General features: G+C 46.0%; 3 protein-coding genes and 1 long non-coding RNA gene across 6 annotated transcripts; 3 read left to right on the forward strand and 1 right to left on the reverse strand.

The window, feature by feature from the left end:
- Positions 1-2,574: 2,574 nt before the first annotated feature.
- LOC120688749 lies at positions 2,575-3,725 on the forward strand. Its single transcript, XM_039971127.1, has 2 exons — positions 2,575-2,685; positions 2,969-3,725. Exon 2 carries the CDS (start codon positions 2,973-2,975, stop codon positions 3,705-3,707), a length of 735 nt encoding a protein of 244 aa, XP_039827061.1. The 5' UTR covers positions 2,575-2,685; positions 2,969-2,972; the 3' UTR covers positions 3,708-3,725.
- Positions 3,726-4,316: 591 nt separating this feature from the next.
- On the forward strand, positions 4,317-6,251 carry LOC120688739. Its single transcript, XM_039971120.1, has 2 exons — positions 4,317-6,031; positions 6,116-6,251. Exon 1 carries the CDS (start codon positions 4,358-4,360, stop codon positions 6,020-6,022), a length of 1,665 nt encoding a protein of 554 aa, XP_039827054.1. The 5' UTR covers positions 4,317-4,357; the 3' UTR covers positions 6,023-6,031; positions 6,116-6,251.
- Positions 6,252-7,240: 989 nt separating this feature from the next.
- On the reverse strand, positions 7,241-8,771 carry LOC120695495 (bisdemethoxycurcumin synthase-like). The gene is made up of 2 exons (XM_039978728.1): positions 8,582-8,771; positions 7,241-8,482 (listed from the first exon to the last, which is right to left on the reverse strand). The coding sequence occupies exons 1-2, from the start codon at positions 8,769-8,771 to the stop codon at positions 7,434-7,436; spliced, it is 1,239 nt and encodes a 412-aa protein (XP_039834662.1). The 3' UTR covers positions 7,241-7,433.
- A 6,880-nt stretch (positions 8,772-15,651) lies between these two features.
- LOC120688758 lies at positions 15,652-17,375 on the forward strand. 3 transcript variants are annotated; one of them, XR_005681180.1, is made up of 3 exons: positions 15,652-15,797; positions 16,064-16,227; positions 16,594-17,375. It is a non-coding gene; the product is annotated as an uncharacterized LOC120688758 (long non-coding RNA). The 3 variants fall into 3 exon arrangements; XR_005681179.1 differs by having other exon boundaries at positions 15,731-15,885; XR_005681178.1 differs by lacking the exon at positions 15,652-15,797 and having other exon boundaries at positions 15,956-16,227.
- The last annotated feature ends 8,255 nt before the right edge of the window (positions 17,376-25,630 follow it).

Raw genomic sequence — 25,630 nt, forward strand, 5'->3', positions numbered from 1 at the left:
TCTTGAACCAGAAAAAAAATCCAAAAGATATAATGAAAATGTTGTTTTATTTAGCCCTATCTTTATGTACGTCCCTATATGTCTGTTCTTGTTCATTGTCCCAGTGAGTTTATTCTGCAATAAAATCATAGTAGGGTATACGTGCGAGGATCAGCAATGAAATATTTGGACGGGGATCTATCTCAGCGGCTTCGCATACATGAAAAAGGAATTTATGAACCATAGGATGGAGAACATCACCTTGCCTAGTTGCCTTTAGCAGTTTCAGCGTTGTATCATCTGGCATGGCCGTGTATAACCAAATCTCCTGCTGCGATCAGCATCAGCCAAGGAACATACCAAGAACTTGATCGACAAACAAAGGAACAAACCTGTGAAGCCTTGTTGTTCCTCCTCACTTGGCCTGCAAGGTAGGTTGATCGGCATACAAGACACAATAAAGAAGCGATTAAATATCTTGTACATGGGCCGCCTAATCGCAAAAGGGCAAGACCTCCAGCCATGTTCGGCGGTGGTTTCTGGCCTGCCTGCTCGCCGGCGCTCTGGTGAACAGGGACAAACAATGAGAGGGGGAAAAGATGGAGGAGATCGAGGGAGTTTCGTTTGAGGGGCTCACCGACGGCGAGGGTCCTCGGGATGGCCGGAATCGGAGCCGGTAATGGCAGCGGCGATCTGTACAGTAGTGGCGGCAGTTCTAGTTTCTATTCGAAGCCGGCCTGGTAACGATGCCAGGGGCACGAGCGGCAAGGCATGTAGGTGATCGGCCGGAAGGGCCGTCCGTGCTGGTTGGCTCCTGGGCGTCGCCATCGGCGGCGGCCGGGTGCTTCGCGAGCAGGGGCGATCAGTGCATGGTTTTGCAAGGAATAATGGAAAGTATATTGTGGGTATGGGGTGTGGGTATGTAAAATTTTTGGTGAAAAAAAACAAGCTTGTTGGGTGGAAAATCGAAAAATGAGACTCCACACTCTTTCGTCAAACCTTTTGGCATGACTAGTATAGACGCACGTAAGTTTAAAAACCTACTTAGATTTTAATTCAATAATATATTAAATTACACATATATATGCACTTGAAAAAAGTTTATTATAGTAAATGAAGAAGGAACAACCATATCGCCCAAAAATAAATAATTCAGAAACATCTAGTATATATATGGACCGCTCCGGCGGTGATATGTGATGCTCACTATCGCCGCCGGTAGTAATACTAAACGCTTGATTGGGAAATAGAGGAAAGAAGAAAAAAATTCAGAAACAGAAATGAGATGTGGTAGAAAAAATAGAGAAATGAAAAATAAAGAAATTTTAAATGACTTGATGTTTGGAACGCAGCAATAGAAAGAAGAGTGTAATAACAATCTGCTAAGCACGAATGTTAAATTAATATTTTTATTTTCAAGTCATTATTAATAAGTATGCTCCCTTAGTTGCTTCAAGAATTTATGTCACAAACATATGGAGCCATTCAAGGGATACCCCACACGTCAGTGAAGGATTTAGTACTTGATCTTATCCCTTTCACGTTGCTTCATCTCTTTTGACCCTTGACCTTATCTGTTCCCCAACCTCCGGGCTCCATGGACTCCCGCTCACGGGTCACGGCTCATCTCATGCGCAAGCGAGGTGCTGCATTCCGCCTCGCCATTGTTTCTCCCGTGTTCTCTCCTGGCTCTCCTACCCTTGTCTCCCTCGCCGCCAGGCCCTTCCCCTGCAGCCCGCGCCATGGCGAGCCGACCAGGGCAGCGACACGGCTTGCCTTTGTCACCTTTCCGCTCTCCTCCCCCTCAATGCGCGCGTCAACGGCGATGGGTGGACACAGATAGCGGCGATCGAGCGACCACGCTGAAGGGCCGGCGAGCGAGGTGGATCTCGGCAGCACCGCGCGTCGACGGCGATGGCCGCCCGCGGGTTGCAGCGCGGAGACGCGGCAAGCGAGTGAAGCGGGCGCATACGGATTTCGGCCGCGGTAACATGGCAGCCATCGAGCTTGCCGTAGAGCCGGCGAGCGAGCGAAACGGCGACCCGAAGCTGAATTGCTCGCGAAGCAGGCGTGGGAGGTGCGATGGTCAGTTTTCTTTTAAAAATCGGGGGAGGCAGAGACGGTCGACCTCGCCCAAGGGCAAGGTTCACAATTTCGGCGGAATTTCGGCGAAATTCCGGAAAAAATTCCGTTTCCGCTAGTTACTGGGAAGAGAAATTTCGCTACTTTTCGGTGAATTTCGTTTCGAAATTCAAAAATTCAAAAAAATTTGTAAAAAAAATATGAAAAAATTATGATAAAAAACTAGGTGCATTTTTGAGCGACTATCACTTGAAATCGTTCAAATATAAGTTGATTTGATTGGTTAAAATCACTAAATGAGTTCGGACCCGTTAACGATGAGTGGACCCGTTAACCCGTTAACAAGGTATACCTTATCTGCTCGTCAGCGTGAGGGGTGACGGTCGCCCGAGCTCTTTTTTCCCACCACGGTCTCCTCTCTGGTCCCCTCCGCCGCCGGCGGCGATTTTCGCCTCCCCGCACCGAAATTTCGGCGGAAAGGCGGCGAAATCCGGGCGGGGTGTAGCGGATACCGTTCCCTGGAGACGCTGTCGGAATGGATCCGTAATCCGGGCGGATTTCGGTGCGGTTTCGGCGGAAAACCGGTGAAACCGACCGGATTTCGCCTCGGCTCCGGGAACTAAGGTATGAGAAGGTTTTTTTTATGTTGATGCTTGTTGATGTCGATCTAAGTTAGTTGATTTGAGATTCTAGAGACCAAGTGACATAGAAAGCATAGAAAAAATCAGTTAGTTGATATGTATGAATTTTTTCATGTTAGTCTCAATGTATGAATTGGTAGTTTTAATGAATTGTTAGTTTATGTGATATTCATGGGTTGTTAGTAGGTATTCATCAAAAAGAACATGAGTTGCTACTTCATGTGTTATTCATGAACTTACACCTTACTATTTTTCTGTAATTGTAGGACAATGCCAGACCTAGTGTGGGAGCATGGCCAAAAGATCAGGGGTGGTTTCAAATGCAAGTATTGCAGGGAGGAGAAGAGTGGGGGAGGAGCAACAAGGTTCAAAGAGCATTTGGCACATAGGGGGAAAGATGTGAAGGACTGCCCTTCGGTTCCAGCCGAAGTTAAGGCCTTCTTTAGTGAGCAGTTGGACAGGAACAAGGCTAGAGCTAAAGCAAGGGCCCAAGAAAAGCTGCTGAGGGACCAATCTGCAAGGGGGCCGCACATTGATCTAGAGAAAGAGGAAGGCCAGGGGCTCGACGAGGATGCAGAACTACAAGCGGCCTTACACCAGTCCCGCCAAGAGTATGAATTTATGCAGCAAGCTGGGCCACGATATGATAGGGGTGGCGGATCGGGTGGTGGTGTTGGAGGCAGTGGTGGACCGCTGCCTTCGATGTTCAGAAGGAGCCAGTCACAAGTCCCCGAGAGGGTTAGGGACTACCATCTAGGGTTGAGCAGTGGTCCACGGCAGCAAAGGATTGATACCGGCCCATGGACTGTCAAGGGGAGGACATCAAGAGAGCTTCTAGGGAGGGCATGGGCGAAGGCATGCCATGCTGTCGGTATTCCCGGCCGGAAAGTCGATGACCCATACTTTAAAGCTGCGATCGTGGAGACCCAGAAACAAGGTAACAATGTATATTTTGAGCTACATTACATATCCTTCATTGTGATCTTAATGCTTTCTCTTCTATGACCGCAGGTGTTGGAATCAAAATACTATCAGGGAGGGAGATAGATGGAAAATATTTGGATGAGAATGTGAAGGAGATAGAGAAAGAGATAGAGAAGTGGAAGAACGAGTGGGATGAATGTGGAGTCACGATCATGTGTGATTCGTGGACGGGGCCTATGCGTAACTCGGTCATTAATTTCTTGGTGTATAGCGGTGGCACCATGTATTTCTTGAAGTCCATCAATGCGTCCGACAAAATACAGGACCATCAATACTTGTTGAAGGTATGTCCATGTATCGAAGCATTGTTCTCACCTTGGCATAAAATATAGGACCATACGCATATCACATTGGCAATGTTGTGCAGGAGATACGAGCAGTGGTCATGAAAGTGGAGCCTCACAATGTGATTCAGCTTGTCACGGATAATGGTTCGAACTACAAAAAAGCCTGCAAAATTATATGTCATGAGTTCCCTACCATTGCATGGCAGCCTTGCCTTGCCCATACCATCAACCTTATGCTGAAGGACATAGGGAAGTGGCCGGAGCATGATGCTTGTATTCGAAGCGCGCAACGAATTTGCAGCTGGCTCTACAACTCCAACAGTTTACACAGCATGATGAGGAGAGTTGGTCAAGTGGAATGTAACAAGATTTGGGACCAACTACATGTTCCTTGAAAGCATGTATAGGAAGAAGGACCAGTTCATGACATGGTTAGTGTCACCTGAGTTCCGACGGTCCCGCCACTTCAAAAGTGAAACTGGAAGGTACATTTACGAATGCATCACAAGTCTTCAATGGTGGGCGAATATGGAGTATGTGATCAATGATGTTGAGCCTCTGTACATGTTTTTGAGATTTGCTGACACAGACAAGACACCTAATTTGAGTGAGGTGACAATGGAGTATCAAAACATGAGGCAAACATATGCCAGCAAGTTCAGCAATGACTACCCCCGGTTTGAAAAGATCATGGCTGTGATAGATGCAAGGATGAACACAGTGATGTCAGGCACATATATGGCCACTGCTTGTGCTCTTAACCCTTACGTGCAGTACAGTTTGGGCACATCACAGACAGTCATGGCAGTAATGCGCAACGGTCTGGAGAAAATGTTGAATACTAATTCAGCAGCAATTGCATTGCAGGAATTTGAAATATTCAGGACGAAGCAAGGTGAGTTCTCTAGTGACATTGCTAGGCGAATGGCCATTGACCGGAAAACTTCACCAGCTGCTTGGTGGGCAACATTTGGGGGAGATACACCAGTGTTGCAAAGGGTCGCTCGACGCTTGTTGTCGCAATGTGCAGCCTCTAGTGGATGTGAAAGTAACTGGAGCACCTTTGCTTACATCCACACCAAACTGCGCAATAGGTTGAGCCACCAGAAATTGGATAAATTGGTCTTTGTGAACTACAACCTCCGCTTGCGTCTGCAACGTGCTACTAGAGGGGCCGATCCATATGACTATGATCCAGTTAGCAGTTTCATGGATCTTTCTTTGTACCGGCAGTCATCAGCAATTCAAAATTGGATGAAGCTTTCAAGGTCCAATGGAGACCCAGCATTTGATGAAGACTCAGACTTCACTGACACTCCATTGCCGAGCCAGATGTTCACTGACATAGGCTCTTCTCATGGTCACGATGAAGATGTGGAGACATGGGCCGAAGAAACAATTGGGGACACACATCTGGGAAAAAGGAAGACTAAGATTGGTCCCGAAATGAGAAAAGGGAAGAAACCACGCACTGAGGAGTTATGTAGTGACGATACCACACCTGAGCCTAGTGGTGGTGAGGACATTGGTGATGATGATGATGATGATGATGATGATGATGATGATGATGATGGTGATGGTGATGGTGATGGTGATGATGATGGTGATGATGATGATGATGGTGATGGCGAAAGTGGTGGTTATCGTATATCTCCTACTATAAGGTTCACTGGGGAGGAGGACTTCACCCATGCAACACAAGATACAGATCATGGAGCACCTACTTCACAACGACAAACAACATCGACAAGTCGACATGGTCGACAGGCCCCACTTGCATATGATGAAGATAGCTCCAACTCTGCCTCCAGTGGTCAGTACTACAACCCTTACAGTACTTCTCCCCCTGCAGGGGGCTTTCTGTGGCCACCACCAGGGGTGGTGAACCCGCCACTTCCGCAGGCAGTTGCAGCATTGCCTTATTTGGATTATCACGGCTACCTACCATATGGAGCTCCACAGTTGCAACATCACCCACCTACGTACGTGTATTTGCCACCAACAGACGAGCCGTATGAGGGACCACCGGGAGAGAGATTTGAGGACTGAAGAATGCAGGTACTTATCCTATCAACAGAAATTATCTATACGTTTTGCTTCCTCTACTTATTTAATTTATTTCACATAAATATTTAAATGCAGAGAATATGCTACATGGATTATTCTGGACTATGCCTTTGACTCTTTTGTATCTTTGGATTGTAATAATTCTAATGGACTTTGGATGTATTGCGTTCTATGTGTGGACTTTGGACATGAGTTATGTGTAATAATTGTAATGGACTTTGGATGTATTACGTTGTATGTGTGGACTTTGGACATGAGTTATGTGTTAAATGGTGTATTTGTCATTGTTTTGTGGAGTTATATATATGTTATGCATTATAAACTGTCAATATACACATAATCAGGGGAAATTTTGCCAAAATTTTCAATTTTTCCATATGTACACATCATTTTCTGTTAATTTGCATCATTTTACGGTGACAAAACCGAAATTTCGGTCAAAATTACCGAAATTCCGGTCGGAAAAACCGAAATTCCGGTCGGAATGCAACGAAATTTCGTTTTTCGAATTCAAAAACCCATTTCGGTCGGAATTACCGAAATTTAGCGAAATTTCGCCCGGAATTCCGTTTCCGCCGGATGGCGGGATTCGGTCCAAAAACGAAAAGGAGAACCCTGCCCAAGGGCCGGCAAGCGAGGCGGATCCTAGCAGCGCTGCGCGTCGACGGCCACAACCGCCCACAGATTTTGGCCAAGCGGCGAGGGAGCGAGCGCGGGCGCCGGCAAGCTTGCGTGAGAGCAGCTGGTGAGCCGTGAGCGTGGGAGAGGCGCGAGCGGGGACGCGGCTCGTGCCCGGTGCCGGTAGGGGTGGGGGTGGGACAAGCGGGTACAACGGGCGGGTAAGGGAACCATCTGGTGAGAAAAAGATTTACTTTTTGGCAAAACGCTCTCAAACTTTTTATGGGTCTCCACCCCTTTCCATCTCCCTCGGTCTTGACAGGTGGGTCCAGCGTGAGGGGTACGGTGGACCCAATCAGAATGAAAAAAGTTTTCAATTCTTTTCGATCTTTATAGTATAGATAAGTGGGACCTCCGTGAGGAATACGGTGGACCTAATTTTCGTGAGAAAAGTTTTTAATTATTTTAACTTTTATAATATATAAATATAGATATAGACATAGATATAGTATAGATAGACAGAGGTTTGCAGGTGTGATTGAGTTAGAGGCATTGTTGAGGAGAATTTTCAAGCCTCCTATTTGCCCGTCTCTCAAGTTCGATTGTTATTGCTTTGTCGGCTGGAATTGTAAAGTCAATACCAAAGTCAGCAATAATCGTTTGTAATAAGGTATCCAGCACTGAATTTATTAAACAAGCAGTCAACACAAGCAATGTCTTTGACCAAGCAACATGCATGGAAGCCTGATCCAAATCCAACACCAACTGGTCTCGCTTAGGCCGCAGCCAGTTTGTCCTCAGGTGGGGCGGCGCCTGTGCCCTGCGCCACGCACCGGTGCAGCACCATCGTCTCAACGGTGAGCCCGGGTCCGAACGCCAGCATGGCCCCCCACTCGGGCGCCCCCTCCTCCCCGTTCTGCATCCGGCGGCGCAGCTCGTCGAGCACGAAGATCACCGTGACGCCGAACATGTTCCCGTACTCGCTGAGGACGCGCCTGCTCGCCGCCAGCTTCTCGGGCTTGAGGTGGAGCACGGCGTCGACCTGATCCAGGACCGGCGACGAGCCCGGGTGCACGGCCCAGAACAGGTCGTTCCATCCTGTGCCGATGCCGAGCGGCTCGAACGCGTCGAGGAGGCAGAGCTCGATGTTGTCGCCCATGAGCACGAGGACCTGCCTGGTGGAGATGTCGCCGCCATAGCCGCCTTTGGTGAGGTGCATGGTGATGACGTCCTCGGAGTCCGGTACGATGGTCTGCGCGGCGGATACGATCTCGAAAATCGGGCGCTCTCGAACGACGGCGGGGGTCCTGATCATCACGGGGTCGGCGCCGACGACGACGGCGCCCGCGCCGTCGCCGAAGAGGCCCTGGTTGACGAGCGTCTGGAAGCAGCCATCCTCGGGGCGGGTGAAGAGCTGGACGGTGATCTCGGCGCAGACGACGAGCACGCGTGCGCCGCGGTTGTTCTCGGCGAGGTCCTTGGCGACGCGCAGCGCGGCGGCGCCGGCGAAGCAGCCGTTGAGGTAGAGCATGGTGCGGCGCACGGTGGGGCGGAGGCCGAGGAGCGGGACTAGCCGGAAGTCGACGCCCGGCATGTGCGCGCCGGAGTTGGTGGTGACGACGAGGTGCGTAATGTCGGCGGCCGGGCGGCCCCACTCGGCGATGGCCCTTCGGGAGGCCTCCGCGGCGAGCTCCGGCACCGCGGCCTTGGCGATGTCGAGCCGCGCGTCCAGGGACGGCGTGTGGGGGTCCAGGAACTCCGGGTGCGCGCCCAGCAGCTCCTCGGTGTGGTGCAGGTAGCGCTTCCGTACGCCCATCTTCTGGCCTGTTGGCAACATCGAGCATTGTGAATTTGCGAGACGTGCCCATGCTGTTAGCTAGGCAGCCTAAAGGGTAAATGGTAGAGATCTGGTCGCGTGCTTACAGACTCTCCTGAACTTGTCCTTGAGGCCAGTGAGGTGCTCGCTCTTGGTGGCGCGGAAGTAGAAGTCCGGGAACTCGTCTTGGAGCACGCAGTTGGCCGGGTTGGCGGTGCCGATGGCGAGCACGCCGGCGGGGCCGTCGGCGCGCCGCGCGCGGCAGATCTCACGGACGTTCGCCGGAGCGCTTCCCATGGTTGCTGCTATGGGTACCAGCGGACACAGACAGAGCTAGCCGATGTTGCTGTCGCAGGTGTCTTCTGAAACGCACGGCCGGGCGTCGTGCGCTTATATAGGAGCAGCAGAGGTTTTGCAGCCCGCCTTCATGCAGGGCTGCAGCGGACGCGGGTTGCAGCCGCCTGCACCCAGGGCTGCAGGCTGCAGCCCCAATCAGATTGCCGACGCGTGGACGTCGGAGGGCTGCAGCGGATGCAGTTTGCAGCCCGGCTGCACCAGCCAATGCAGTTTGCAGCCCGCCTGCACTGAATTTTTTTCTTGTCCAAACGTGTGAGGCGCTTTACGGCTTGCCAACGTGATCTCGTTCCGCGAGGGCGGCAAACCGCAGCCTGTGCAGCCCTGCCCCGATGCAAGCCATCTGTCCATCTAGCGAATCGGACGGCAGTCTGATGGAGCGCCTCCTTCCCCCTCGGCTCCGCGTGGTAGTGAGCTAATCGCGGCTCGGCTTAGCCCATAGACATGGCTCATTGTTTCCCACGCCCGCCGTCGGCGTCGCCCGCCCATGATCCGCGTTGCTTCATCCACCGAGGACAATGATTCTGCCACCTGCTCTTGCTGCTTCGTCGATTAAGCCACAGCTTCCCTTCTCAAGGAAAACGAAAATCAACCTCCCTCCCTTCTCACGGAAAATGAAAATGAGTCTGCGGAAGGTCCAGACGATGAAGGCGACGAGACTGTGATCCAGCCCCTGCTGCCTGCTGGCATCGAGCCATCAACCCTAACAGCCGAGCTTTTTTTTAGATTATGGAAAATTCCGGTCTTGATCATTCACAAGTGAATGACTACAGCCAAAAGGGTTACAAGAGCTCTTAAGTTCTAGACCTCGAACGAGGAATTTCACAAATATAAGAAAAAAAAGCTATAAAACAAAGAAAAAAATCTAGAAGCCTAAGATTCAAACTTCTTCGTTTCGCTTCAATCTTACAATGTACTCACAGGTATCAAAACCATCACATCCCTCGTCTACTTAGAAGCTTGATATCCGGATGGTCTGTTGCTTTCTTTTCCACATAAACCTCCGTCTGGCATAAGGGCCAACCGCCGCTGGAGGTCGAGTCGGGTCTCATGAGATGACGCCTCCAAGAAGGGAACGACGCCAATGACGCCGCCATCGCTCGTCCAGGCATGGACAAGGTTTTCACCCAGAGAATCCCGTGCAGTAGGGATAGAACTCAAGATGACGCCCCCAACGGGGAGGACGACGTCCTAGGACGCCGCCGCCATCGACACCAGCAAGGTCGCCGGCAATGGCTTTCGCCAAAGCATCCCACTGCACGAACTCAGCCCCGGCAAGCAACTGCCCGGTGGCGGCGGGTGGGCGCCGCCAGAGTCACCTCCGAGAGAGGAGACAACGTGGGAGGCCCTGATCGAGGCAGCCGTGGCAGGACGCCCACTGCATCCACACCAGGTCAACCCTAACAGCCAAGCTGGTGATTTACAATGATATATACGACCAAATCTTTCATCCATTGCATACATCTAGTGCTCTTTTCATGTGTGACCTATTCTTTCAAATTATATCAGCAGTTATCTATTCAAGATAGTAGAAGTGCTAGCTCAAGAAGCACACAACTTTTTTTTTTGCTTTGAGATCCAAATTAATGCATCTGGATGGGACGTCAAGCCTTCATGACTTGGGACGAGTTGGGGTAGGTCACACAGTGCCGTCTCGAGCGGTGTTGCGGGCGGCACCGGACTATTTCACTCGGTTCGTTGTGCTGGTGCTGAAGTAGTGTGAGGAAAAAATATTGTTGGCTGGCTGGCGGTTAGATATTGGTGCTGGAGCTATGTGAAAGAAAAATATTGTTGACTGACTGGAGGAACCAAACAGCGAACAGAGTGATTGTATGATGACCTGTTGATCTTGAACTGACTGCAGACCTGTTGATCTTGAACTGACTGCAGACCTGTTGAAGATCTGGACTGATTCCAACAAAAGCCAGCATCTTCTAACTTAATTTGGCCTTTCTAATCAACATCTTCTAACTTAATTTAGCCTTTCTAATCAGCATCATCTAACTATTTTTTACTGCTGATGCAAGGAAATGTTTGACGAGGAAAACAATAAATTGGCAGCTATTCCCCGTAAGACAAAAGAAGCAGATTATCACGGGTTCGTGATATTTGACAGGGGCCGACCGGGCAAGCTCGGTTGCTCTCTCTATCGCCGCATGCCGGTACATGGTGTTTGAATTTTACCTCATGTTTGATCTGCATAATGATCGTACGTAAACACCGAACTCTGACTTTTCCAAACCAACGCACTGCCCTTGGATTTTGGAGGCCAGCTTTTGTAAAATCTCAGGCTTGCGGCAGTCAAATCTCAGGCCTGCTGGCATCGAGCCATTCAACTGTTAAAACCGGACAAATTTAGTTCTGTAGGTGGTCTTTAAGGTGGTTTTCTATTTTTTTAGAATTAAAAATATTCAAATTTAAACTACAAAATTTATAATTAATTCATTTTAAACCAAAAAAATATGAAATGGGTATAATTTTTTTTTAAAAAATGTAACCTATCTATTGGCACCATACTTGTCAGCTATTCAAATTTGATTTTTTATATTCATAATATTTGGTTGCTTGTAGCTATGCTTATTATTTTTGAATAACTAAGATTCAAATAGAGCAAAAATATATAGGCTACATTTTTAGAAAAAATTTGGTACTATTTTCAATTTTTTCTAATTTAAAATGAATTAGTTTTGATTTTCTAGACATGATTATTTTTTTAATTTTTTTTAAAAAAATACAAAACCACCTGTCGGTGTTTCGAAATCACTGTTTAGTAAACTTGTATGCGCGTCACGGGATCGGATGATAATGTAAGGATGAGACACAAGATTTATACTGGTTCGGGTAGAATAATGTCCCTAACTCCCTACTTTCAGTTCGAACTCTCATGCTTTTGTACTCAAGTTTACATTAGGGGTTATAAACGGGCAAGAGAGAGAACGAGGATCCCAAATCTCTAGTTTGTGAGCGAGTGTGTGTCTGTCTTGAGCGGATCTGTCGTCCCCGCCTGCATATAGCATGCCGCCCCTTTTATATGCGAAGAGAGCAGATTACCCATGGTAAAAAAGGGTACAGCTAAAAAAGAATTACAGGAGGGAGAGTACATGCGTGAGAGAGAAGCAGAGGCGTGAGGGTCGGCGCCTCCGGACCCTATGTCTACCAGCTAAGGAATATGGTGGGTTCCACCAGCATTGCTTGGTGGTGACAGGAGGATGTCCGCTCCATTCCTAACACTGTGCCAGTCATGGTAGGATGGGACGCAGGATTCGTGCTACTACTCGTGTCATCGTCAGCAGGGCAGGGTGCTCCATGCCGTCGGATGGTACGGGCGTCAAGCCTTCGTGACTTGGGACGAGTTGGGGTAGGTCACACAGTGCCGTCTCGAGCAGTGTTGCGGGCGGCACTAGACTATTTGTATGGTGGGCGGTATAGTCCCTATGCATGACCAATCGCTATGCATGGCCTCGATTCTCGTGGTAGGAGGATATCGTACTGGCCTTCAGGTGTCGGGCGATGTGGAGCCAGGGTCGGGCGAGTCCGACCCCCGTGCGCCATGCTGTCGCACTGCGAAGTTGCAGGCGTGGTCATGCCTGGCCATCCATACATGCGTCTTCCTTGGTTGTGGAGAGAGAGGCGAGCGGACGTCTTGCTGTCCGCCCGCTCAGAGCCGGCTGAGAGGCATGCCACTCTCACTGCCGTGCATTGAATGCACGCGGAGCCTACTGCCGAGCCAGCGTCTCTCAGCCGGTAGTCGGCGAAAACTATAATTCTTGCGCTAGAGGCTACTGCATGTGCTGTGCCTCTGGGCACCCATGGACATGTGCCTGCGTGCGCCATCAAGTGCATGCTCGCACAGGGCAGCGTTGCAGCTTTTTGGTGGAAATGTAAAGGTGACAATGTGGAAGAAATGAAGTTAATGCTGGGTGCAGTAGCTCAGGTGATTGGGCGCTTTGACGGGCGGGTTAGAGATACCTATTATTTTTACCCTCATCACCATCTTTGAAACCACTTTAAGTGTTAAATTTGTCTGATTTTGACAGTTGGATGTCCTAAATTATTTGATTTTGTAGTTAAAAGTTGAAATTTAGACATTTGCAATAGTTTGATGGTGTAAATCAGACTTTTCCATTTAACTATACCCACTGACTCAAAATATATGACGAGAACTTTATGGGCCAATATTTTTTAGTTTTAGCGTCAGTATACAAAGAATTATAATTTCAAAATATTAGGTATTTTTATTTGAAACATCGTATTTATATAAAAATTGTTTTGGCCAACTACTTACTTTAAAGACCATCTTGTTCGTTCCTCGATTCTTCTCCCTACGCTGCTGCCTTCGGCCTCAGAGTCAGATTTTCTCGGCCCAATTGCTTATCAGGTCTTGCAGCTCCTTGAGCTTAAGCAAGCATAGCACATTCCATGATCCTTGAGAAATTGTGATACGAATAAACTTCGGGCCACTCTCTGGTGGCCCAATTTGCGACACATTCCAACATAGCACGGGCAGACTACTCAAAAAAAAAAAAACATAGCACGGGCAGACCATTTCAGAGACCATGACCGCTAGCTAGTTGTGGCCATCCAGTTCCAGTGTGGTCGCCGCCTGTGTGGTTCGCATTTTGTTTTTCCTGTGTACCCGTTCGTTCGTTTGCTCCCGTGATTTCTTTTAGCTAAATTGTACGTATTTAAAGAAAAAAATATTTAAAAATAATTGAATTATATTCAGACTATTTAAATATTGACGGAATAGGAGCCAAAAAAGATGGGAAGGGGTGGAGATCCATAAAAACCACATGTTGGCGAATGTTTATGCCAAAAACAAATTATTTTTCGTTTCTTACCCACACGGACGTACCCGCTGGTTGACTCCCGTCAATCGTGCGTCGTCTGTTTCCTCCCTCCCTTCTCTATCGTACTCTTCCTCCCCTCCCCTTCCCTCCCCACCCGTGATCTGGTGATCCGTCCGCCGCACTACCTTCCGCTGCTCCCATCTCCTGCAGCGAAGCAGATACGATGGTGGCCGCATCCTCAATTGGAGGAGGCGCGGTGGGTGCGGGGGATCGACAGCAGCTACCTCGATCCCGACGGCCGACATTTCATACTCGGCCGCCAAGCCGGGGAGCCCCTGCCCCGCGGAATCCCGCCCAGTGGACGCGGAAGGTAGAACGGACACGGCAACGGTGGGTTTGGCGGACCGCGCTGCGGGGCGGGGTGCACGGCGGGATGAGCCCCACGTCCGGGGATGGGTGCCCGTTGAGCTGTCCGCGTGGCCGAGCAGCTTCGCCGTGCCCGAACTGGAGCCAGCGCTGCAGCTCAAGATGGAGATGGATGACGATGGAATTGGAAAGACAGGCGCCGGAGGGTGGGTGGCGCCGCGCGGTGGTAGGCATGAGTGGCGGTGGTGGAAAGCGCCGAGCGGATGCTCCCAGCCTGGATAATGTAGTAGTACCGGTATATAGCTCAACAAGACAACAAGTACATTCATTGGTTGAATAATCTGGTTGCTGATTGGGCGGCAGCATACTCACCGGCTCCAAGTAAATTGGTTGGAACTTGATGGATGATTCTTTCTTTTGGATACTTTCTTGGTCCTATGATTTGACATTTTTTTGAATTAGAACCGTTGTGACATTCAATCGATGTCTGTTCTTCTTGGTGTTTTTCCTGTTTGGCTCAAGTATGTGTCTAGCATCAAGTTCATGATGGATGATCAGACAATGGTCCCTTCAAGCGGGGAGCTAGGCAGATTTGCCCTGCTCACCTAATAAGACTGAACTCACTGAAATATATCTCCAGATTTGCCCTGCTCACCTAACAAGACTGAACTCTGCTGCAATAAACAGTTTCAACGTTTAGGGCATTTCTAGTTGAACTGAAATGGTGATCTCGCAATTGCATTAGAATTAGGCTCTCCAGTTGATTCACGTATTCTTTCTGTTGAGATTGGCTTGATAAATGAAGCATGAATCTACTATTCTGTTTCTTGGTATAGGATCCGTGACTTACATGTTGTGCACGTATTGAGATTATTTTCTTCATAGATATCAACCGTGGCATGCCATGACGTTAGTGTAACATTTTGGTTTATTTAAACTTGAATTCTATGCATGAATTTGTTCCTTCAAAATGTAGGACAAGCAGGCTATAAAACATACTTTGGAAGAAGAAGCTAGGAGGTGCCAGAGGCTGGTGCTATGGATTGATTTTGATAGAGAGGGTGAGAACATAGCATATAAAGTGATCGGAGTTTGTATAGGTTTGTGGACGTGTGTTAGTTAAGTATTAGGCTACCTTAACGATTTAAGTATTAGGCTAATTTTAACGAATTTGACTGAAGGTGATCCCTATCAGGTTCTATTCTTCATAAACATGTGGGAATCAGACAAATCATATTAATTTATTTTCAAGTAATGATTCAAGTATTGATACAAACGTAAGACTGAACTTTGGATTCAAAGCAAGTGCTGTACTACATGGAGAACATACATACATGGAACCCTGAGTCGAGTTCAGTCTTAGAAGTATATAGAATCCATGTTTAATTCACTTCAGTTTATATGGAAGACTAGATATATATGACTGTATGTTCAAAACCACACGCAATATTCAGACTCAAATGCCAAAGTCATGCTAGAAAGCTTTTTAAATTTAGTTATCTTTTACATATGGGTGGCTCAAATTAGATTGTTGGGATGAATTAGTTTGTTTATGCTCAATTTGTTAGCGCATCAAGCATCTAAATTCTAAATTTTTTCCAGTGTTGTTTTGTATCTTGGCTCTACATTTGACAGTGACAAACAAACAATGTGCTTTGTTTTCTGGAGATACATGGTTTCAGCACTGCACATTTACTCATATTTCTGGAGCTTTAACCCCTCTCGCAGGTTACTGGACGAAGAGATAGAGCCAGGCCTTTGACATTCAAGATGGAATCAAGTGATGCATGGAGTTACTCGGGGGCAAATTCTGGTAATCCTCAATGCTTTCTTTATAATTTGGACTCAAGAACCAGCTCTACGGCCAGATAATTGGATCTGATTGATGCAGTTAAGTCCTGGTAATGCATATACATTTTTGGTGTTCATGTCCAGAGAAGTAGTTTGTTTCAGAAACTGATTAAACGATGCTAGGTATTTGTTTGCCTTTTGCATTAATAAGCGTGTGACACTAGAAGTAGCATCTATGCACAAAATCTGTGTATCTGACCATCTGCTCCTCTTATGGTCATTTTGCAGATATTATTTGGAAGATAAGAACGGTGGTGGAATCTCTGCATTGATTTTGTAGGGATTGCATTGATAAATCCATGCGGCTTGGGTATGTTCCTAGATATTATCTGTTAAGACTGGAAGTACATTTATGTTGGTCAGCTCTCCATCCCAAGCAAAAACTTGCAAAGGTAAGTGTCCAATGTTGAAGTGCACATGTTACACACTTTTCCTTTATGCCCTTATATGTATGTGTAATAGTCAGAGATTACTCAATACTGCCCTTATATTCTTGACATTATTGACCCCTATCTATTATGACAATGTCATTCCCCTTACTCCTCTCGGCATTTTTTCTGTATCTTTTCACCTGATATCTGTATCTTTTCTGTCACATTTTTTCTGTCACCTGCAATACTTATCACCTGCTATCTGTATCTTTTCTATCACATTTTTTCTAAGTCATTGAAATGTTAGTCCGTGTTTCATTTACCAGCAGATGATTTTGAGCCACACAAGATTTATCTCATCTCCTAAATTTGGGCTGAACATTGTAGATAGCAGGCCCAAGCTTGTTGCTGGTTCCCCAGAAGGATTTCCTGGTCATGTTGATGGGAAGGTTCGAGAGGCAAGGATGAACCATCCAAAGGGATTTACAGTGGATGACAGGGGTAACATCTATGTGGCTGATGCCATGAACATGGCCATTAGAAAGATCAGTGATACAGGTAAGCTAAAATGTCCTGTGGTAGTGTAGATCCATATGCTTTTGTTTGTTCCTTGTGCATCCTATGTTTGCCTTTTGGTTCTATAGCTGGTCTTGTCCAGCATGTATTCAGCAACTGGATCCAAAACTACATTCCAAAATATTAAACTGGTCTTGAGTAAATCAGCTTTGAGTCTCTGCAATGCATTGTGATGTCGGAATATTAAACTGAGTGCTAATTACTGAAAGTTTCATTTAGAACAGCCAACTTTGGGTTTCAAATGGCTTTGTCTGCAAATCAGTTCTTTAGTTGGCTTTGTTCTCTGTTCTCAACCTCCTGTTGTAATTTTGCAGACTTATTTGCATTTTTAGAGCTGTTTTCAGCGTCATTCAGTGCTTACCCTACAGGCAGCTCTGGAAGCATATCTGGTGACTCTGTTCAAGGAAACAAATCTGTGAGAGGGCTTAGGTTCTCTGCTGTCCTATCCTAGGATATTAAGGATCCAAACGATACTATGAAATTAAACTGTGTAAATGATGTACTCTCCTGGTTTGATTATGCTTGTAAAAACTCCAGTTATGGACTTGTGGTTGGTGATGATGGGAAATTTAGAACCCGTGCTTATTTTGTAAGTATGCAATTTGTCCGTGGCGTTAGCACGGGCAGCTTACTAGTAGAACGTAACGCGCGCTTTGCGCGCCCCATCAACGATTTTCTATTGGCAGTAAAAAACAATTTTCTATTAGCAATATCTATTTCAACATAAGTATGGTGAAATTGATAAATTTATGAAACTATCTTATGTACACGTTCTAAGCTGGGGAAGTGAAGGAACTAGATGAAAAGAGAGAGAGAGAGAAAAAACAAATAAGAAATATTGTTATGGTTTTCGACTGCTGCGGCAAGACGGACAGGATGCTGAAGCAGGGGATAGATAAGGAAGAGGGAGGACTTATCTTGGTGCTTGCAGTAGGAGTAGGACAAAGACAGGTAGTACGAACGCTCCCAGCCACGATAGGATGATATAGCCTCACAAAATTGCCCCAAGAGACGGTCTTAACATCTGCGGAGAGAGCGAGGGCTAGGGTGCATGCGCTACGGAGCAGAGCATCATAGCGCAGCAGAGCACATGCGCAAACAGGTGAGGTGCCATGCCGGCAAGGCACAGTTTTGACCGGACTGGACACTCCGGTATGAGCAAATATTATAAGGTGAGGACTGAGATAGACGGGCTGTAAAAATTATAACTTCAGATTTGTGATGTGTTTGAGAAAAGAGAAGATAGGAGAGAAAAGAAGTGGTCTGTTGTTTTTTTACAACCATCTGATGCAAAAGTTCCTAGAATACTTATGAGAATAAAGTGGGCTAGATTTTAATGATTTGGTCCACATCTATAACTACAGTATTATATGAGTAGACTTTTACTTAGTGCTTTTTCTGAAAGGATTACCTAGTGGTATATGATGTGGTGAAAATATATTGCCTGGTGTTCTAAGATGCTACAAGGAGAACCAAAAAAATTCAACCTGCGGGGGAAGACCGTCCCCACGACACTGTATTAGAAGAAGACCTTCTCATACAGGTCAAGAAAACTCTCGAACCCCTGCCTCACTCATACATAGTGGTCCGTCTCCTGTGAGAAAGGCCGGACACCTACTATGCTTTGGATATGGGATAGGCGAGAGAATTTTTTTGGTGCAAGCTGGGAGTCGAACTCCCGCGCTGTTGGTTCCCAACTACGGGCTTTCACCAGCTGGGCTTTAGCCCCGCTATGCTGCAAGGAGGATCGAGGATGACACTCAATTTCCTAGCGTGGGAATCATGACCTTACCCACCAGCCTCTCCGCTCTTTTTATACTTAAATACATGGCTCATCGGCAATCTTATCGCTATATGTGGGGCTATATTCAGCTTAGGCCCACCATTTGGCGAACCTACTCCCTCCATTCCAAAAAAATAAGTCATTCTAGAAATTTCATGACAAATTAACAAGAAGATAAAATAACCATATTTATCTAATTTATTACCTATATTTGGTACTAATCGATTCTTAGATGCACATCTACTTTTAAATATGGTAAGACGACTTATGTTTTAAGACAAAATTTGAATCCTAGAGGGATTTTTTTAGGATGAAGGGAGTAGTTAGTAGAAGGCCGGCACATGCAGAAAACAATAGGTGTGCTGCGCTAGCTCTCCCTATTCCCTACGGGTCCAGCCCATCGTTCTTGGTCTATGAACCACAACAATTGACACCAGTTCACCTGTTCTTTAGAGCTCTACTACTCCGTAGGTTGTACGACCATTTTGACCAGACGAGTGACGAATCCTGCAGGTCCCATCTGAGCAGCGTGTAACACGAGCTGAGAGGCCCCACGCTACAAGTCCAAGTCTTTTCCAAAGAAAGGAAAGCCCCTCGCCTCTACAACAGGAGAGCCGTCCGAGGAGCACGTGGCCCGTGAAATCCTCTCCAGCGCTGGAGAGGAACCACTCTTTAATTTACCCGATTGATATTTAGGATCATCTTCTTAGATGCAGTGCCAATGTGTATGTTAGGTAGTCCTGCATATCAATTATTTACCATCTATCTATTGAACCAATACCATTTACTTGTATTGTCTCTGCTTTTTCCCTCAGATATCAATTTTTTAAAATACTCTTTTAACATATTCCAGTTCTAGATAAATCACTACTCACTAGGATAAAAGGAAGTTGATGAATGTTACAGTTTTTTGGGGGAGTTATTTTGCATATGATGGAACCATTGAGAGCCAAAATATCGGATTTTAGTTCTTGTATTATGAAAAATATAATGTTGGTCAAGTTCAATGTGGTGATATGACATGATAATAGGATATAACTTTTAAAACAGATTTGATTCAATTGCCGGCCTTTCAAGAGTATAGATAAGAGATTAAATTGGAATCATAATTATTATCATATCAACAAAATATAAGGCGTTGCACGCTGAGCTCAACCATTGCTATAAGATATTAATTAATAACAAAAAATATCCAGATCCACCGAATAGGATCTTTGGCACATACTTGCCGCGTCTTTGCTCTACTTAGCTTATTTCAAAAGCAAGCATGATTGTTTCATCGGCTTGAAGTGAACTTATGCATCGAGTTAAACTTTGATTCAATAATATGACCAGAGAAATTATGCGATATTGTCATTCATGTTGATTGAATAAGTATAGAATTTGTGTTCAATAGTATATTACGTGCGTGTCGCACGTACATTTTACTAGTATATTTAATAAATCTATCTATACTATAAGGATATATGACAATTGAAACATTCATCACCAAAATTAGCCCCCATACCCACCTTACATACCCCCTCTTTGAGGCCCACATGTAAGCACAAATTGTTTGACAGGGAACCTGGCATACAATCCCTCCGCCAGTTCAACTGCGACTGCGTGCCCGTCCCCCTCCGTTTTTTTCCACCGCGATTGTACTCACGCCACGGTTTTACCCTCCCCTCGTCACACCGGTTTTTCATCCGGCTTGTGGAGCCGCCACGCTGGTCACGCCTGTTTTCCCCTCGGGGATCGCAACGCAGGACCCCTCGTCACACCGGTTTTTCACCCGGCTCGCGGAGCCCCGCGCTGGTCACGCCGGTTTTCCCCACGGGGATCGCGGGGCCACCCACGCTGGATGATTTCCAATCCCGCGTGTAGCGCCGCATCCTCCGTGGGCGCGATCTCCAACCCCGCATCGCGAATCGCCGACCTTCCCCCCACAGAGCGCACGGAGTTGCAAGCCCGCGCGGAACGCCGACCTCCCTCCCTGGACGATCTCGAGGCCCGCGCGGAGCGTCGCGTCCCGACCGCCGCCGAGCCGGAGCGGCGATCCCCCGCATGGAGCGCACGGTTGCGCGGCGTCTCGACCGCCGCCGAGCCGGCGCGGCGATCCCCCGCACGGAGCGCACGGAGTTCAAATCCCGCGCGGAGCGCCGATCTCCCTCTCCCTGGGCGATCTATAGGACCGCGCAGAGCGCCGTGTCCTCCGGTTGCGCGGCGTCCCGACCACCGCCGAGCCGGCGCGGATTGCCGCGCCGAACGTCGGGCGCGTGGGGCACCTCGCCCACGGATCCCGACGTCCAGAGGTAAGCCATACTTGTCCTAGGTGAATGCATGTCGTAAACCCTAGCTTCATGTTTTTTCATGCAGCATGCCTACGTGTTTCTTTCGCCATTACCGGTCGAGCATACTATAGGACGGACGTTGTTCCACGTCGGCGACCACGCCGACGAACTCATTCTACCTGGATGGTGCGCCGCGGCGACGACGAGCATCGTGTTCCTCTTGGGGATATAACCAACACACAGAAGCGAAAAACCGGTTCTAATAAAATGTCAAGAGAATTGGAAGGCGGTGAGTATTGTACGACTACTTGTCCATGTCCATAATTGTCCAAACCTATAATTGTCCAGCTCTGTTTGTTAGATGCTGATCTCACTGCTGTTAAGCGGCAAAAAGCAAGAGAACATTATGCGAATATGCCGCCAGAGAAGAAAGCTGAACTTAATGCAAAGAAAAGAGAAAACTATCATCAACGACAAGAGGAGAAACGATCATTAGGTCAGCTACATGTTGTTAAATTAATCTTGAAATTTAAATGCCCAAAAATATTGTGTGATGCTTAAACTATGGGAGATGTTGACGGCAGCGATGACAGATACACCCCAGTCAGGAGTGTTACATGTTCATGAAGTTCCTTGTTTGATGGATACACCTCCATCGGCAGTGTTCCACATTTCTGGGAGTGCAGGTTAGTCATATTTTTTTTGTAATTTGGTTGGTGAAATGTTGATTAATGCTTTTTGATGGTGATAGGACTGTCATGCACTCCATCTTCGGCACTGTTGCATGTGGATGGAACTACAGTTTTCAGTCAGACTATGGGTGTGCTGCAAGTGAGCAAGAACACGTGCTCAGTAATCAACATCCAGCAGGAATACTATATGCCGTTGGTGTGCAGATGTCCTACAAAATTCTTCTATTGCCAATGATTCATCAGATTGGCTTGCTCGCAACAATTCATATATAAGAACTTCTTGCACCAGTACCAATCCTGCTATGCTCCAAGGAAACACCGATAACACAGGTAATGATAGCTTGTTATTTCTTGCGTCCAACGCCATTTAATTTATTGTTTTTGACCGATGACGGTGCTACTGTCTCACCTCTAAGTGCAAGAAAAAAAAAGGAAAAGCCACATGGAGCAGATTAGGTTTGCAACAATGTCAAGTGAGAAAAGAGCTGAAAGGAATATCAAACGGAGGGAAAGATACAATAGTAACAAAAAAGGTCTGTATGTTTCAATTGTAATATAATTATTATATTGTAGTACACATTTGTAAGCACTGGTATAGTGCTCGTGTTTTCTTTTGTGCCATTATATAATTATTATATTGTTTCTTTACCAATAAGAAATAATTAAAATATAGTGTGGGCCAACGTTTTGTTTTGTTCATGCCACCAGGTGTAAACGTTGGGAAACCAGACTATGACGCCGGTATTTGGGAACCCGATGAGGAGATGTTGGCCGCGCAAGAAGGTTCTTTTTAGTATTTATTTTTTAACGTGCAACACATTTATGAGTAGAATATTAAATATACTCATTTCATGTAAATTATATTATATGAAGGTTGAGCACGAAAATTAATTATTTTGGTGATGCAGAGGAGGATTTGGACTGCAGAGCACCAGATTGTTGTCCTGATCTTGATGATTTCGCAGATGACGAAGCAAGAGTCTATCATGCTAATGGTATGGTTCTGTATCAATTTGATGATTTAGAATTCTAATGTGCATATGTGGAATCTAAATATATACTTTGTAATTGACATAGACGTCAAGATCGTTTCATTCAGGGAATCGGAAGTGGTTATCTTGGATAATGATCTTTATGAAAGAGTATACAAAGATATGACTGCTGGACATCTTGTGTTGAGGAAAATACCAATATGCGAGTATTGCGGTGCTATAAGGTTACCAAACGAGGGGCTCAATTTTTGTTGCGGGCAAGGAAAAGTTAATATAGTGAGCACACCAATTCTGCCTGATCTGTGTCGCCTATTTACAAGTCAGACCGATAGAGATGCCTTGTATTTCAGAAAAAATATACGATACTTCAATTCTCATTTCTCATTGAAAGGACCGTGATGTCGCCTAGAGGGGGGTGAATAGACGCACCTACAAATTTTCACTCAAATGCAGCGGATTAAATTCACTGTCTGCCAAACACGAAACTTCCCGGTTTCAAATCCAGAACTTCCGGATTTGGGCTAGACAGTAGGTGAACTCGGAACTTCCGGGTTTGTCAATCCAGAACTTCCGAGTTCACTCAGAACAGAGTGAACACAATAAGAGTAGTGCTAATAAATGAATGTAAATTCAAACCCCAACTGTAGAGTCTACTCAGAGAAGTTCCTTGAACAGGTTCACACAGATCCTGCACATACGAAACAACAATATCTCCTAGACACAAGTGTCTAATGGAGAGCTCCTCAAATCCACAAAACAAATGTAAATGCAATGAACACAAGGATTTATTTTACCGAAGTTCAGATTCACCTCGTGCACCCACGTGTGAATCCTAGTCTTCGTTGAGGAAGCTTATATCGACCCCAAGGTCAAGCTATTTTCTCCTTCCACTATATGACCATGCGCCCTCGTGGCACAAGATCGGTGCTGCAACAAACTTGCCGCTGCTCACCACAATCCTTGGGAGCTAACCGACGACGCCTAGCCGTCTAGGAGGCTTCACCTCCAAGAGTAACAAATGCGAATCACACAAATCATGGCTAATCTCAAGTGCTCAATGTTTGCTGTACTCTCTAGTGCTCTTAAGCATTCACTCTCTCAACCCAACTCAAGGATATATACTAATCACACAATCTCACAAAGAGAGGTTGGGGAGAGCTCAACTATGGCTACCAAGCTTCTTGGGACAACCAGCAATGAACAGAATAGAGCCTGGAACAGCAGCCCACCAAGGAGGGGGCTAAGGGGTATAAATAGCCGGTCCCAACAAAACTAGCCGTTATGTGAAAGTTAGAACCCGGAACTTCCGGATTCTACAACCCGGAACCTCCGGGTTTTCAAACCAACTAGCCATTAGTGCCATGTGTGCCAAATCTGGAACTTCCGGATTCCAACTTCCGGATTTGCCCTGGTAGCAATGTTAAAATGCGTACGTGAGGCTTTTGTGTCTCTCTCAACTCACATGGATTACTTGAGCACTGAGACTAAGCCAAGGACCATTGTGATGCATCCCTCTTGTTAGTACGGCATACCTAAACTCAAGATCAAAGATAAATTATATTTCAACATCTTGAGCTTCTCTTTTTCATCCTATGCCGTGTGTTGATCAATCACAATCTGAGGTGTGTATCCAACTTGGCTTCTTTACTTTGAGCACATCTTCCTTGAGCTAGTGACCTTGAACCTTTATCCTTGAATGAAATCCACTTCTAGTTCAAGTCACCGTCTTCACAATAAGATTCCAGAAAGATTGATACTTGCCAACATGAATACCACACATGACCAAGATTCTTCAAGTTGAACTCAAAGAACGTTTTGTCACCATAGCATTGGTTTCTCGGCACAACCACAATTGCCCTTCTCCAAGCTTATTACCTAGAAACCCATTCCCGAATTCCAACTCTTCATTCTTGCATCATATATAGCTTCATGTAGGTTTGTATCACATTTAACTTACAATGAAATCCATTTTGATTCACAAGCAATTTTTCTTCTCTAATGAATGACACTTGTCAATATAAAATTCTCCATGTCTCTTAGAATTCTTGGACTTGATCATTATCGGTTTCTTTGCTCATGCCAAGCCTTTGCTTACATAGCCTCTAGAAACACGCATTTCGATCCCATCCATTTATCCTCAAGAGCCCTCTTGATCTCACATTGATTTTGCCATTACAATGAACATCATTTCTTTCATGCTTGCTTGATCATCAACTATCTCATACATTCCTTATGACAAGTTTCTCCAATTGTGAGACTATGCCTAAGCATAGACCTTTGTCTCATTCATAATACCTTGGCTTGTCATTTTGAATTCCACTTACATCAATAAGCTTCATTTGGATATATGAATAAATTCTTTATCGTTGATACATATCCCAATTTCCACGATAGCTGTTGATTGTTAATATTCTCATACTAGAACGTGTCATTCATCTTGTTATATGAGCATATGTCTTGAATCTTGATTCATTTCATCACATAGATTATAATTATGATAATCAATTTCTGCTCATATACTCAACAAGATAGTTAGTCCTTTAATCGTGGTGTCAATCAATCCACCAAAACACACTAGGGGCTGAGATGCACTTTCACTCATTCACAAGCTTTGGAGCTAATGTGGACCATAGAGTCGCTACTGCAGCTGGTGAGCATTTCACGCATTTTCCTATTTGTTTTATAGATTATAATATATAATAAATAATCATCCTTGCTGATTTACGAATTTGTGTAGGTACTGATATATATATACTTTCAAAGTGCATGGACAGATTTACCACAGATTGAACCAACTAAGACCGGAGAAAGAAGGCCCCTGCCATATGCAGTTGTAATTCTATGACACTGATGAGACCCTGTCACAAAGAATCAAAAGATCACCCCATCTTGATTCAAAATTGATTAGGGCTATTCTTCGAATACTTGAGAACAATCTGTATGTTCGTGTCTTCAGGACTGTGGGTCAAATGGAAAATTTGGACGAGTTGAAGATTGAATTGAACACCAGTATTTCTGTTGATCAGAGAAGATATAATGCACCTGCTATGGACCAGGTTGCGGCTATCTGGCAGGATGGCTCTGATGAAAAATAAATAAATTTAAACA

The sequence above is a fragment of the Panicum virgatum genome, chromosome 2K (genome assembly GCF_016808335.1).
Source record: "Panicum virgatum strain AP13 chromosome 2K, P.virgatum_v5, whole genome shotgun sequence".
NCBI lineage: Eukaryota > Viridiplantae > Streptophyta > Magnoliopsida > Poales > Poaceae > Panicum > Panicum virgatum.

Bases quoted from the DNA above. Each gene is read 5' to 3' on its own strand.
- LOC120695495 (XM_039978728.1), bottom strand. From the start codon at position 8,771: ATGGGAAGCGCTCCGGCGAACGTCCGTGAGATCTGCCGCGCGCGGCGC. The intron at 8,483-8,581 runs GTAAGCACGCGA...TGTTGCCAACAG, and splicing joins GGACAAGTTCAGGAGAGTCT to GCCAGAAGATGGGCGTACGG.
- LOC120688749 (XM_039971127.1), top strand. From the start codon at position 2,973: ATGCCAGACCTAGTGTGGGAGCATGGCCAAAAGATCAGGGGTGGTTTC.
- LOC120688739 (XM_039971120.1), top strand. From the start codon at position 4,358: ATGTTCCTTGAAAGCATGTATAGGAAGAAGGACCAGTTCATGACATGG.